Source organism: Dermacentor andersoni, chromosome 7 (genome assembly GCF_023375885.2).
Source record: "Dermacentor andersoni chromosome 7, qqDerAnde1_hic_scaffold, whole genome shotgun sequence".
Classification (NCBI taxonomy): Eukaryota; Metazoa; Arthropoda; class Arachnida; order Ixodida; family Ixodidae; genus Dermacentor; species Dermacentor andersoni.
Window position 1 is genome coordinate 51,069,313 of NC_092820.1, and position 15,185 is coordinate 51,084,497.

The 15,185-nt window shown below is 49.6% G+C and overlaps 1 protein-coding gene across 3 annotated transcripts in view; it reads right to left on the reverse strand.

The window, feature by feature from the left end:
- Positions 1-15,185, reverse strand: part of LOC129385789 (uncharacterized) — a 202,226-nt gene that overhangs the window by 47,647 nt on the left and 139,394 nt on the right. For all 3 annotated transcript variants that reach the window (XM_072289195.1, XM_072289193.1, XM_072289194.1), the window contains one exon: positions 996-1,224. In XM_072289195.1, the coding sequence (XP_072145296.1) occupies positions 996-1,224 (229 nt within the window). The remainder of the gene's footprint in view (positions 1-995; positions 1,225-15,185) is intronic.

Consider the following 15,185-nt stretch of genomic DNA (forward strand, 5'->3'; position numbering starts at 1 on the left):
CAAAGAAGCCGCACGACAGCTGTCCCTAGTACCCTTAACCCAGGTGCCTTCCAGTCCTTTCCCATCCACTCTGCGCAACGGCATTCAAGGTGAAGTCGCTGATGCACTTCCAGTTGCTTACCAGTAGACGCTTGTGGTCGCTACGCTCACTCATGCTGCGGTAGCCGTCAGGCCACACCACGAACTGATACCGCCTTGTCAGCTACCCACACGCCGTGTTCTTCCTCTGATCTGCTTGGTGGGCCCTCCTCTGGCCCACCCACGGAGCACGTACGACATTCTGCCGATATGCTTTGCATGTGCGTATACCCGATCGTCGCAAGGTTCTGCCGCCGTGTGCGAACAGTCGCCAATGATCTACGGGGGCATCGTTATCCGGTCAAGTACAATGCACACTACATTCCATCCGACCCACCGCCAGCTCATACCCAGAATGACCGTCCTCACTTCAGCTGTCGCCTCTCGCTACCCCGCGTCACCGGTCACTTCACCGATGCGTCGGGGGCCCATATCTAATGTAGAGATGTAAAATTTCCTAAAATTTTGAGGCCTGACAGAAAGCCGTTTTCTTTTTCATGTTTTTGTTTCAGGAAAATACGAGAAATGGGGAAAATAACTATCGCGCACAGCGCTATGAAAAACCAGACACATTTATATCTGTAACGTTGACAAGGATATAATTGTCACATTATTGTATTACAAAGGCTCAGTGGAGTTTTCGGGTTCAATATGACGGAACAATTTCACGTCAGGGCATTTATTTCACATCGAAGCCTCAAGACCGACATTTCTATCAATCTTTCGATTCCTTTAAGTTCTAATTTTAAGAGATTTGAACAATTAGGTTACTTATCTATCCGCGCAGTATTATTTGGTGTTTGTAGCCAACCAGACAACTGGTTAACCTTCCTGCGGCAAAGAATAAAGGTTATATTCTAGAAATAGAAGTTAGTCACCCTCTCTTTAAAGCGCATTTGACAACAAAGGTTACTTACGACGTAAACACGTATGGGCTTCACATTATTCATCACAAAATAAACGCCTCCTGTTGAACTGCCCTTCTCAAACAAGCGTGATTGTAGCATGGTTGATTTCCAAAAAGCAAGTCCACTATTCTCCATAATATTTAGCCGAAAAGTGTAAATGGCCGAGGTGTCATTACATTCATTGAAGGTCAGCTCACCGTAATGGGCGTCACCTAGTCGACCTAAGCCAAAATGGACGCTGAAAAAAGACAATTAGGAATTTGTAAGGTGACTTAAAAGGCTAAGAATGCGAGCTAGTGCTGAGAATCTATGGGAGAAAACAGCGCGAAAATTAACACCGACAATGGAGTAACACAGGGTTATTGCTGACTGCTAACTACTAGGGTTTATTGCGTGCATGCACAAATATACCTATACAAAAGGGAGAGCGGAGGTTTGATATCTGGCACTTCATCCGCGCATGCGTCAATTGATAGAATGTGGACAATAATGATGAAATCGGTTTAGCGGCGGAGATACATAAACTCTTTGTCAGTGAGGGCAATGGAAACAGTACTGACGCAGCCATCACCTTTACGCATTATCGAAAGTGCTTCAAATATCTCCTGTGCTGTTTGGTCCCTATACCAGCGCAAAACTCGTGTTTCTTGGAAGATCGAATAGCAGCCACACTATGCAAAGTGGGTGACCACATTGCTCCTGCTTTTCGTATTCCCGTTATTAGCGTGCTCGCGCAGCCGGTCGTTGTGGCAGCGACCCAATTGTCCTACATATGATCGGCCGCACAATGTCGGCATCTGGCACACAGCCTCGCTCTGGCACGGTACATAGCAGGTGGCTTGTTTCTTGGCACATGAAGTGTTGGAGACATTTCTAGGGTTAACTTTTCCGCAGAGGGGGCTTAGCACAATTCGCGTCAATTCGCGTCAGATTACACAAGGTTCAGTGACAACAGATAGTGGATAGAACCCTCCATATCATTAGAGGAACTTCAAATACATGCGGGCGCGTCCTGCGCTGGCGAATATCATTAGTTAATCGGTGAAAACTGGTCACGCGAAAAAAAGGTAAACAAGTACACGTGTCAATACCGTCACATTTTCTTTACAGCACAGCTGTGTGTGGCTAGTAGATCCGTCCGTCTATCACCTGTATGCCCAAAACTCCTCCGGCAGAATCCTATGCGCATGCGCGCAAAAAAAGAAAAAAAAAAAAAGATTGGCGCGGGAGTCGCTGTGCATGTAGTGACTCCGTTGCTCTCCGTCGCAGCCGAGCGTGCGCGCAGCATTTTCATTCCGGCTCCGAAATGGGTAAGCCACGCATCATCAGCACAGCCGCTAGCAGGACCAGGAAAGAGCTCGTCTACGCCGTGTCGACGCCGTAGCCCGGACACAAGAACAGGCTCGTGCAGCCGAGCCCAAGCAGCGACTTCGTACTGAGGATCCTGCGGCATACCAAGCCGTCCTTTAATAAACCGTCGGGATTAGGCAAGTTATAATCACCTGGGCCGCACGTATCATCTTCGCTGGCTAACCATATGTACGGAGTGCTTGGGCCGTGATTTCTTTTAACCAGTAAAAAACGCCTGCTTGAAAAAAATAACGTCATAGGTACGCGTGTCAATGCCCCCTCTCCCCTTTTTTTCAGATAGACTGATCCCGATCATCCCCAAACTTACGAAAATAGTACGAAAGCGCAAAACTGAATCCTGCACAGTAAAGCAAAATAACAAATCAGCAAAATAACTAGAACACTACATCTCCTAAGCGCGCGCGGAATTGCTTAAACCATAAAGTTTCGTACAATAATTACTAGAGGCAACTCTGATCTTGCAATCGTTCATGAGCGATGAGAATGAAAGTATACAGATTTGTGGTGTTCTTCAACATTGTGCGCTCAGACGTTTTTTTTTTTTTTTTTTTTTTTTTTGGCTTCGTTTAACATGTTTCATCAGCCTTCATTGGCGTATATATGCGCAGGAAGACGCACACGAAAAGCTATATACAAGTATATCTACAAGTAAATAGGCCGCACTTGGCCAAGAGGCAACGGCCGGCGCTAGCCTCTAATAGTCGTCGTCTTCACCCTGCTCGCCTCTTTGTCATCGCAAATACTGTTCCGTAGCACTACCACCGGCTGCAAAAGCGCCGTCCCGGAGCGACTAAACGCTGGATTCGGAAGCAGTGTATTAGGTCTTGAGCCTACTTACGTGAACAACATCACTAGATGCCAGAGTAGAGGACGAGGTTGAACGCACAGGATCAAGTTTCGTACGTCACAGGTGTCACCTGGCGCAGCACGCGGTAGGGCCCTGTGTATCGCGAAAGGAGCTTCTCTAAAAGTCCGACGTAACGAAACGTAACGAAAGGGCGACCACAGGAGCACGAGCGCACCAGGCGAAAACTGTACGTCACGGTGACGGGCGTTGTACTGACGCTGCTGACTGGTTTGCGAGGCCATCAGTCGAGTACGGGCAAGCTGGCCTGCATGGCCGGCGAGGGCGATGGCGTCGCGCGCATGCTCGCTTGTTGAGATAGCAGCAGGAGGAAGTGCCATGTCAAGGGGCAATGTCGGTTCGCGACCGTACAGTAGATAAAATGGAGAAAATCCGGTGTTGTCATGCCGGGAAGAATTATAAGCAAATGTGACGTAAGGAAGGGCAACGTCCCAGTCGTGGTGGTCCTTCGAAACCTACTTGGACAGCATGTCGGTAAGAGTACGGTTTAACCGCTCTGTCAGGCCATTGGTTTGAGGATGGTATGAGGTAGTCAGCTTGTGTTTAATGGAGCAGGAACGCACAATGTCGGCGATAACTTTCGAGAGGAAGTTACGACCACAGTCAGTAAGCAGCTGTCGCGGGGCGCCATGAAGCAAGGTAATGTCACGCAAGAGAAAGTCCGCGACGTCAGTGGCGCAACTGGTAGGGAGAGCCCGCGTGATGGCGTATCGGGTGGCGTAATCAGTTGCGACGGCTACCCATTTGTTCCCAGAGGACGACGTGGGAAAGGAACCCAGGAGGCCTAATCCAATACGAAAGAACCGTTCCACAGGGACGGTGATCGGCTGGAGATGACCGGCAGGTAGCACCTGAGGTGTTTTCCGACGCAGACACGGATCACAGGCAGCAACACAGCGTCGGACGGAGCCAGAGAGATCAGGCCAACAGAAGTGGCGGCGGACGCGGTCGTACGTGAGGGTTACCCCAAGATGTCCTGCAGTGGGTGCGTCACGCATCTCAAAGAGCACAGTCTGTCGTAGATGTTTTGGCACGACAAGAAGATCAGATCCGTCAGGGAGGAAGTTCCTTCAGTACAGAATGCTCCCCTGGAGGACATATCGGCGAACGGATGCGTCGGTAGGTGTAGAGCGCAGACGCTCGATGAGGGGTCGCAGAGATAGGTCTTGGTACTCCTCATCGGCGATGTTCGCGAAGGCAGACACAGAGAAAATGCCGTTTGCGCTACTACTGTCGGCGTCGTCAGGCTCGTCTACGGGGTAAGGAGACAGCGAGTCAGCGTCCTTGTGTAGTCGGCCAGATTTGTAGGTGATATAGTACGAATAATCTTGGAGGCATAAGGCCCAGCGACCAAGTCTTCCTATAGGATCTTTCAGTGAGCACAACCAGCAAAGCGCGTGATGGTCTGTGACGACGGAAAAGCGTCGGCCATATAAGTATGGGCGGAACATCGCAACACCCAAACTAGGGCCAGACACATAGTTCTGCTCCGCGACCGAGAGGAGCCTGCTGGCGTAAGCGATAACACGTCGTGGCCGCGCTGGCGTTGTGCCAAAACTGCGCCAATTCCGTGACCGCTGGCATCAGTGCGGACTTCGGTAGGCACTGAAGGGTCGAAACGGTCCAGAACGGGAGGCGTTGTGAGAGGGTCGATTTGAAGGGAGAATGCAGAGGCCTCGTTATCGCCCCACTGGAAAGGGGCGTCTTTTTTCAAAAGCTCGGTTAGTGGTCGTGCTATGGCCGCGAAATATTTCACGAACCGGCGGAAGTACAAACAAAGGCCGATGAAGCTGCGCACATCCTTGATACACTTTGGAACAGGGAAGTGCGTAACAGCATGGATTTTGCCCGGGTCCTGTTGCACTTCATTCGCGTCAACGAGATGTCCAAGGACGGTAATCTGGCGACGGCCGAATTTCCACTTCGATGCGTTGAGTTGCAGACCGGCTCGACGCAAAACGTCTAGGACTGCTGAGAGGCGCTCGAGGTGTGTAGCGAACGTTGGGGAGAGTACTATAGCGTCGTCCAAGTAGCACAGGCACGTGGACCATTTGAAACCGTGAAGAAGGGTGTCCATCATGCGTTCAAAAGTGGCAGGAGCGTTACGTAGACCGAACGGCATCACTTTCAATTGATAAAGAGCGTCGAGTGTTACAAAAGCAGTCTTCTCGCAGTCCAGATCATCCACGGCATTCTGCCAGTAGCCGGAGCGAAGGTCAATACAGGAGAAATAGCGAGCGCCGTGGAGGCAGTCAAGGGCGTCATCAATCCGAGGTAGGGGATACACGTCCTTTTTGGTAACCCTGTTAAGGTGCCGATAATCCACGCAAAAGCGCCATGAGCCATCCTTCTTTTTTACCAGCACAACAGGTGACGCCCATGGACTACATGACGGTTCAATAATGTTCTTGGCAAGCATTTTGCAAACTTCGGTGTGAATAACTTAACGCTCAGCGGGTGATACTCGATACGAGCGGCGATGAATAGGAGGGTCATCGCCGGTATTAATGCGATGTTTAACAGCTGTAGTTTGGGCCAAAGGACGATCGTTAAAGTCAAAAATATCGCCGTAGGAAAACAGAACGCGGTAGAGCTCAAGAGCGTGCTCGGACGGCATGTCGGGCGAAATCATTTTCTGTAAGTCTGTGGTGGTACAAATTGACGACTGCGATGGTAGAGGAAGATCGGCTGAATTGTCAACTGCAATCGATGCTACTGAGTGATCCTCGAATGAGCAAAGCTGGACCAGAGACATCCCGCGTGGCAGCACTTGTGTCGTCAAGCCAAAATTGACCACTGGCAGGCAGACGTAATTCATCGTAATAGATAAAACTGTATAATATACTGTGATCCCGTGTGTAAGGAGGACGTCTTGCATAGGATCCGCGATGTAGTGACCGTCAGAGACTGGTGGGGATGACGCGAAGTCAACGTAAGTCAGTGCCGAAGGTGGCAAGCGAACGGAGTCGACGGAACTGAGGCGACTGGGGTGTGGTTCAGCGGGATCCAGAACAGGCAGGTCAAGGCGGAGAGTACTGCTGGAACAATCGATGAGAGCAGAATGTGCGGAGAAGAAGTCTAAGCCGAGGATGATGCCGTGGGGACAGTGGGCGATGACTGTGAATAGCACGATAGTGGAGCGATCGGCAAAGGAGACGCGGGCGGCACACATACCAATTACGGGGGCTGTTCCGCCATCGGCGACACGGACAACAGGCGTCGTGGCGGGCGAGATTATTTTCCTCAGCCGATTACGAAGGTCAGCGCTCATTACCGACAAATGCGCCCCAGTGTCTATAATAGCAGATACAGAAACACCATTGACTTGCACGTCAAGAAGGTTCAGATGAGTGGGCAACGCCAGTAGAGGACTTGTCGGCGTAGGGAGCAATGCAGCGTCATCTCGAGGCGCTGCATCGTCTAGTTTTCTGGCTGGGAGCAGCGTCCGAAGGGAGTCGGCGAATAGGAGTGACGGGGCTGGGGGGGAGCGTGATTGTCGTAGTTGGGGCGAAGGCGAACGAGAATAGGGGCGGCTCGGCGCAGGAGAATGAGTGGCGGCATTATCGGAGCGGGCGGCATAGGGACGAGAAAGGCCACCGGGGGGGCGAGAGTAGGCGGTATAAGTAGACGGGGTCGGGCAACTCCAGCGACTGCAACAGTGCCGAGAAATGTGCTCGATTCGATGGCAGTGAAAACAAATGGCCTTGTCGTCAGCAGTGCGCCATTCAGATCGGTTGCGGGAGCGTGGTGGGTAAGAAGATGCGGGACGGGGCGGACTCAAATAAGCCGGGTGGGTATCAGGGCGATGGGCCGAGCAGATGGTGTGAAGGCCCATGTTTGCGAACGCCTGGTGGACAATCGCCTGGATCAAGGAAACCGTGGCTGCAGATGCGTTGGAGGGGCTGCAGTCGAAGGCAGGCGGATAAGCGGCCTCGATCTGACGCCGGACGATTCTGGTAACATGGCCAGTGTTGTTGGGACGAGGAGCGTCGGCACAGGAAGATGTCGCTGGGGAGTTGGGCAGACGGGCAAACTGCTGGTCGATACGTCGGCTTTTAGCGATTTCCAGGCGGCGGCACTCTTTTATAACTGCATCCGCCGTCGCCACGTTGTTGAAAACGAGCAAGTTGAAGGCCTCATCGGCAATGCCTTTGAGGATGTGGGAAACCTTGCCTGACTCAGACATGTGTGCGTCAACTTTGCGGCACAGAGCCAAGACGTCCTGAATGTACGTGACGTAGGGCTCTGTTGACATCTGCACATGGTCAGAAAGCGCGTTCTGCGCGGCAAGTTGGTGACCGTAGGGGTTGCCGAACAAGTCTCGGAGCTTTTGCTTAAGTGAATCCCAACTGGTGAGCTCATCTTCGTGCGTCCGAAACCAAGCTCGAGGTAAGTCGCTGAGGTAAAAGACTACGTTGGCGAGCATGATAGTAGGGTCCCACCGTTTATCGCGGCTGACGTGCTCGTACAGGCTCATCCACTCCTCGACGTCATCCCCATCTTTGCCCGAGAATACCCCAGGATCACGGGAGCGAGGAGAGTGATGTAGGTCGTCGAAGTGGCAGCAGTTGTCGGAGCCGGCGGAGTCGAGTTGTCGTCGCCGGGAGCCATGAAGAAAGGCTCGACGTACCGTCCACTGCGAAGCTCCCTGACAAGGTACAGGGAACGTCCACCTCCACCAGATATGTTACGTAGGAAGACGCAGACGAAAAGCTATACGCAAGTATATTTACAAGGAAATGCGCCGCACTTGGCCAAGCGGCAACGGCCCGCGCTAGCCTCTAATCGCCGTCATCGTCTTCCCCCTGCTCACCTCTTTGTCATCGCAAATACTGTTCCGTAGCAATATCAAAGCAAAATATAATTTCTTTAATTTCGAGGAGAATAAGACTTTGCGAGCAAATGTAATTGGTGCCAATATCAGTGGTTCCGCTTCCCGTGAAGAAAATATAAGACGATTGCCTCAGATGAAGATGTGACATCAGTATTGGATGGTTTAACACATATGAAATGAGTATGAATTGTAATCACAGATACCCTTTAGGCTTGTAGCGAAGCTGCAAATAAACGAAATAAAAGCGTCAGTGTCGGAATGGTTTCAATGTTGGCCTCCTGGGATGGAGAGGTCCTGTGTTGGAATACCACTGTCGGACGATTTTATTAATGCGTAATAATTATTACAACGCAGTACTTTTTTGAAACTCATGAATTTGAAATGACACGATACCGTTTAACGCCAAAAGAACGAAGTTTAGGCAAATTCATGTACTAACGATCATTGCCATGTCGGCTCTGCCACCCGGTTTGTTACGTTTCGTATACAGTAGCACCGCAGTTTCCTCTAGTAATAGTATGAAACTTTACGGTGAAAGATATATATATATGTATATATATATATATATATATATATATATATATATGTATATATATATATATATATATATATATATATATATATATATATATATATATATATATATATATATATATATATATATATATATATATATATATATATACCCTTGAGTTGGGACGCTGCACGGCTTGCTCGCGGGGCGCAATCGGCCAGATCATGTAGTAACGGTGCGCGCCAGTCCAATACTTCTTAGGTAAGTGACTTGTGCACTCTTCTGTTTAACATAATGCTACCTAAACCGAAATTTACACTGTAAAGCTCGGCGGTATAAAAACGATGAAGTCAAAATCGTCGCGGCTTACTTGGGAGCATCCCAGTTGCATTCGATGGCAGTCCGGCAAGCTAGCATGACGTCATGGATCGAAGTTCACAGACCTTGGGCTATCTAGCAGGCATTGACCCACCTATCCGCTGTCGGCAGCGACAGTCTATCGCTGGGACGGCTGAACTTCAAGGCCGAAAACATTTTATCTTTTTTTGCCGTAGATACCGCCGCTTCACAGGAACATCACAATAATTTAGTCGCATGGCGAAAGTAGGTCACTGGCGGAGATAAAAAAGTATCCATGTTAGCTGTTAGAGTGCCTGTCCAATTACAAATAAATTAAAGAGCGGGCACTCTCACAGAGCCCAGCGGCTGAATTGACTGTAGCGCACCAAGTGGCTGGCAGTGAAACCGGAACCACATGTTCGGTTTTGGACCTCAACCCAGACTTCGGTGGCGGGAGCTGATTCGTGAGTTTTCGAAGAACCCCGCAGCCTGAAAAGGTGGTACCCACAGCCTGCGCGGCTCAAACTCGAGTGATGCCTCGATGCGCTGCCAACATAGCGCGCATTTTCGCACACTGGTCCCCTTCCGAGGGGCCACAGCTCTCGCACCAGCACAAGGTGCCTCAGACTTGTCTTGGCTTTCGCCGGCACGATGGTACGCCGCGTACACAGATGAGCACATCACAGACACTTAGCTAGACCATGGTAGAGGGTCGCAACTCCAGGCAAATGGATTGGTGCAAAGTCCGTTTTTGGTCCTTCAGAAGACGGCATTTTCGGTGAGCCAAGTTTTTCGTTTTATTGCGATAGCAATTATATGGACACCCTAGGCGCATTTTTGCCGTCACCGTCGTCCTGATGTTCCCTATAAAGTACAAGGGCGATAACACCGTCGCCGCGCGTCGTACGCTGTATGTGCGAGTGAAAGGTTTCGAGGGTAAGCCTGCGAGCGCGGCTTAATCTGGCGCGCGCGAAGGAGGAGCCGAAGGCAAACGCGCTGTCTTCCGTCGCGCGAAAGCCGGTGGAAGGATGCGAGGGACGGTTGGTGGGTGGCGTTTGGCTCTGTCAGCAACTGCGCATTTTGCTTGCGGGCGCAAGGGAAACTGGTGATCGCGGTTTAATCGCAGGGGCGAGAGGGAGAAATGCGGGGAGGCCGCGGGTGAGGCGGCTTCGACTTCGCCAACAAGTGCGTACTTTGCAGGGCAGTGCGCAGTTGCACGCGCCGTATCTTGAAAGAGATTTGCAGACGGCTCATACCTTTGTGCGTGCTGTGTTGAGCCGACAGAGAGCACGAAGGTCATTTTTGCTGCTGTTGCGTTTCCTTACAACAGCGTTTTCACAGCGACTGTCCACGCTCATCCAGGGTGGTGTGTTCATGTTTGCTTGTGCGCACTGACACGATGCTTCTTAATTCACTTAGTAAGCGAATCTTTTCAAGTTTATGCGGCCAATAAAACTACTATCATTACTTCGTATAGCTGTGGAATAATTTGCTATTGCTATCGATGCTATGTTTTTGGGGCGGAACTGCAATTTTTGAGCTCGGTGTAATTTTAGCGCGTTCTGGTGGCGCAAGCAACATACTCCTGTGGTATAAGTCTCGGCAATCACTCGTCGCGTTTTCTACAAGCGTGAGTACCAAAATGAGGTAGATGTTCTTTTTGGGGGGGAGGGGGAGGAATAAAAGCATCACGAATATTTAGTCAACCCAAAACTTACTGCGTCACATTGGCCAGGCTGCTATTCACTATGTGCGTCACAGCGGTGGGTGCGGCCAACTCGCCTCAAAAGTAGCACAACATTTAACAAAATTAGTTAAAATAATGTTGGGGCCAACATAAAGCATCCCAAACATGTGCGAGTACAATTCAGTACACGAAAAACTAACTGCGCGACAACACGTGAGCTAGTTTTTACTAAATGCGTCGCAACGCTCGGTGGCGTGCCGTAAGCTATATTGTTTGAAATGCAGCGCAGACTGTGAAACAAAATGTCTTACCTGAGGGCGCAATTGTGTTTTGTCCAAGTGCACAAAGAACGCGAATATGCGGCAAGAGCCCAGCAAACTAGGCAACATCAAAATAAAAATTGAAGGACGCTTAAGCTTCGCCTTCAAGAGTTGAAGGCGATAGCGTTATCGCACCCCGTTCGCCCCGCCTACTCAAACGCGCTACGCCAGCCAAACGTCGCGATCGGCACAGATAGCCGGGTCCCGACGCGCCATGAAGGCGGACGCGATCATGGGGCGAGTGGCGCGCCGCTTTTCGGGGCAGCGCCATACATTGCGAGGAGGGGGTCTTCTGTGTTTGCCGCAAAATGGCTCTGCGTGTGCGCAAAGCGCAGAAGAAATGTTGCGGAAACGCACTTCGCTACTCGTGAAACTGCGACTTCTGTAAGTTACAAGGCCATAATTACCGATATACACCGCAGTATAACTTTCTACGGCACGTTTCTAAGGCAACACTGCATTCACTAGAGACGATGTTGTCCCGTTTTGAAGGAACGAACTCGTGGCTGAGTGGTAGCGTCTCCGTCGCACACTCCGGGGACCCTGGTTCGATTCCCACCAGCCCATCTTGCAAGATGTTTTTTATTTATGAAGTGCCTTCTGAGATTTATCGCTCACGGCCAACGCCTCTGACGCCGACGAACACCGGCTTTTCTGCGACACCAGCTCCTTAACGCTGTCGCGTAATGTCAAGTGCATCGGGCGCGCCAGGCGTGTCTTTGGCTTGTCGCTAGGTGACGCAAGGAAAATAAGTGGTAAACTATAGGTTCATTTATATGCAAAACGTTATAAGTTTTAGCTGGGAACAATAAAAAACAAAAGGCCGTTACACGGCACTCTGGACATAGCGCTCTTCTCAGCCAACACTCGCCGTGTTCAATGTATGGAGTGCTGATTGGGCTTATGGTGGCTGCGGCGACCTATTCTACACCCGTGGCGTTTCTACCGACTGAAACGTTGTAAAGTGCCGGACGACCGAGCATTGTAGTACGCTTCCGGAACCGCCTACTTATGGCTCTAAAAGGGAGCCTGAGAGCCAGCACCCACTAGGACACGGCACTCTTCTCGGCGGACACTCACTCTGTTCAATGTATCGGGTGGGTTATTTAGAGTACTCTGACTGTTTTAGACGTAGTGTTGTTGTGAGTGTCGTGTCCCATCAACGGCAAGCTGTTTATTTGCACGTGCAATATTGTTCCTCGCCAGTGTGCAGTAATCATGATGAATTCGTTGTTGTTAGAGGGCTCTCTTCTGCTTTCGGAGAAACTACTGCTTTTGTCCGGTGACGTGGAGTTAAATGCTGGCCCTACGACTGGGTCTGAGCGAGAACAGATTTTTAAGATTGAAGAAATGTTGAATGAACTACAGTTAGGATAAGCAACCCTGCTAGAAAAGTTGTCAGACATTGAAAAAGCGCAGAACAGACTTCAGAAAAAGCTGAACGTGATTACTGGAACCAGTGGATTTGAAAAGCGTCTTGCTACTCATTAAAAAACAGAAAGGAAGTTATCTCAAGCTAAAATAAGTAGGAAACAGGAGCCGGGATCTAACTTCGCATACATTGGAATATCAGACAAGCACCCAAAAGAAACCTTGAAAGAAACCTGTGAAAATAGTCAAGACTGTTTGTAGGGACCTGCTCAACTAGCCCACAGTCATGTAAGAGTGATCTTTGTTTTCCCCTTGCTCATTTCCCCGGTGTAGGGTAGCCAACCGGACGTTATTCTGGTTAACCTCCCTGCCTTCTGCTTTTCTCTTTCCTCCTCCTCCATGTAGTAGTGGGGCAACCGGGCTTTAACTCTTAGGTCACCAATCTGAGAGCACCGGAGAAGAAGGTCAACTTGCTCTTCCGTTGCGATATCTAGATGAAGAGCACCTTGCGTTATGAAGCAACTGCGAATCGCAGCAGATCCCAGCAGCAATTTAATTACTTCGAAGCGCCTGATAGGTTTCCGCTCTCTAAAATCAACACCTTTCTCTGTTGGCAAAACTACTACTGGGATTCCGACCGTTCTTTGCTTCCGATGACTCACCACCTTGAAGCCGTCTCTGTCCACTTCCGCCATATGACCCACTTCCTCGTCAGGGTCGACTATAGTTGAGTCGTCCCCACTGAGCGATGATGACGCACTGGACTGGTGATCGTCCCTTATGTCTGGCAGCTCCACGCCTTGCGAGGCCGTGGCCGCCTCCGCCACGCTGGCTTCCTTTGGATGGCGCTGTCCCTTTAAAGATATCGGCGCCGGAGCAGCCTTACGCTTTCCATGGGGACACTACCGCCTTAATGATGCGGCCGTCTTCCAAGGATATAAATACCTTACCTAATGACTAGCAAAGCCTACGCAAAAATTACAGAGCTGAGGTGACAACAGATCAAACAGCGTCGTCTACCACTATTTGAAGGAATCCTATCCACACTCTGCAACACGCAATCGGCACCAGTACCAGTGGTCGCTTAATGTGTGGTTTGGTATTTACGCCGGTGCTATAATCAGCCACATCTGATTCGATTCGATCACACATTGACTGGACAGCGTTACGTGGACGAAATCCTTGAAGGAGTGGCTGATGACCTTCTCAGATACGTCACGCTGTCACGTCTTCCACTTCTGTGGCACCAGCAAGATGGGGCACCTGCACAAAGCAGCAGACGTGCACGAAACTGGCTGGATGCGATTTTTAATGCGCAATGGATTGGAAGGCACGGGCTTGTAAATTGGCCGGCTTGGTCACCTGACCTCTCTCCACTCGATTTCTTGCTTTGGGGTTAGTGAAAGATTGTGCTTACATGGTCAAGACGAACGTCAGATTAGCTCAAGGCAAGTATGACGGACGCCTGCCATAGAATTCGAGCGTTGGTCGTCAAGAAAACCACTGAAGATGTGATAAAGCGGACTGAGTGCTGCATAGCTGCAGAAGGAGACCTATTCGAACACGTGCTCGAGACAGCAGCTGGTATTCAATGGGGCTTACAAATTCATAGGTAATAAGGGCACACTGAAATCTGATGTTGCCTTTTTTGTATTTTTCGTGCAGGCATCCCGATTGCCAATTCATTTAATTTAGAAGTGGTCTATTTTCTTTCCTGAACGCATCTGTTGTGCCTTTTCTGTACGCGCGGGTCACTTCTCGGTCTGTTTGTTTCACTTTTATATTTTGCCACGAACCTGTATTTGCAGCACGCATACATTTTCATGAAAAATAAAGCCATCACTTTAATTTGGCTTCTCTCCGAAGCAATTTTCTGGCGCGAAGTATAGCTGCGCGCGCCCTCTTTTAATGCGGTGCGAGAAGAGCCGGGATTCTGAAACATTCCATTTTTTATTCTATTGCTTTTGACGTTTCATGCGTAGTCAGAGCGGCACTTCGGCCGCGTTATGGGGAGGCTTTTGTCATCATTGTGATTAGTCGGCCTTTAGAGACGGAAAATAAGCGTGCCGGAGAAATGGGAGGATGTAATAGCTGCGAAGCACGAAACCTGTCGTTGGTGCTCCTTCGGTACATTATGGAGGTAATGCTCTGTCTTATCCGGCTTGTGACAGGCAATGCAGTTGCTTTCAATCAGCTTATCTGAGGGCGCTGTATTAAGATGTGGTTAGGAGGGCAGTCACGTGCCATTTTTCATATTCCGTGAGGTTACTTTTCCAGTCGGGAAAATTGTACGCAATTAGTACGTCGCTGAAAACATCGCAGGTAAATGTTACTTGGGGGTACCTACATATGGTCTCCCTGACACTTTGATATTTAGGAAGGTACTTCTCGAGTAGGTAATTATTTGTAATTACCGAAATAAATCTCAGTAACAAAAAAATTACTCGCAGCTGGAATAACACTACTGCTCTTTCTTCAAGTCTGGGTGTATGAGAGTTGCATGATAAACTTAGTAACTGAAATAAGGCCAGACCGAGGTCACTCGAAATTACAATCAACAACCGTCATGCGCAGCAGCGCTTAAACTCGAACTCACAGAAAAATAAAAAAAAAAGAGAGAGAGAGAGGCTGCAGTTTCGCCGGAAAAGCGCAGCAGTGTAAGTGATCTCCAAGTATGCGACAATTACACGAAGGAAGAATGCACTACCGAGAGACGCGAGATTATATATATATATATATGATTAAGAAACGCCAATGTATGAAAGCCTCTAGCCCTACAGCTAGAATAGAACTGGCAGAACTTTCCAAGTTAATCGACAAGCGCAAACAGCTGGCAGAAGGAAATATAACATGGATAGAATTGAAAGTGCTCTCAGGAACGGAGGAAGCCTAAAAGCA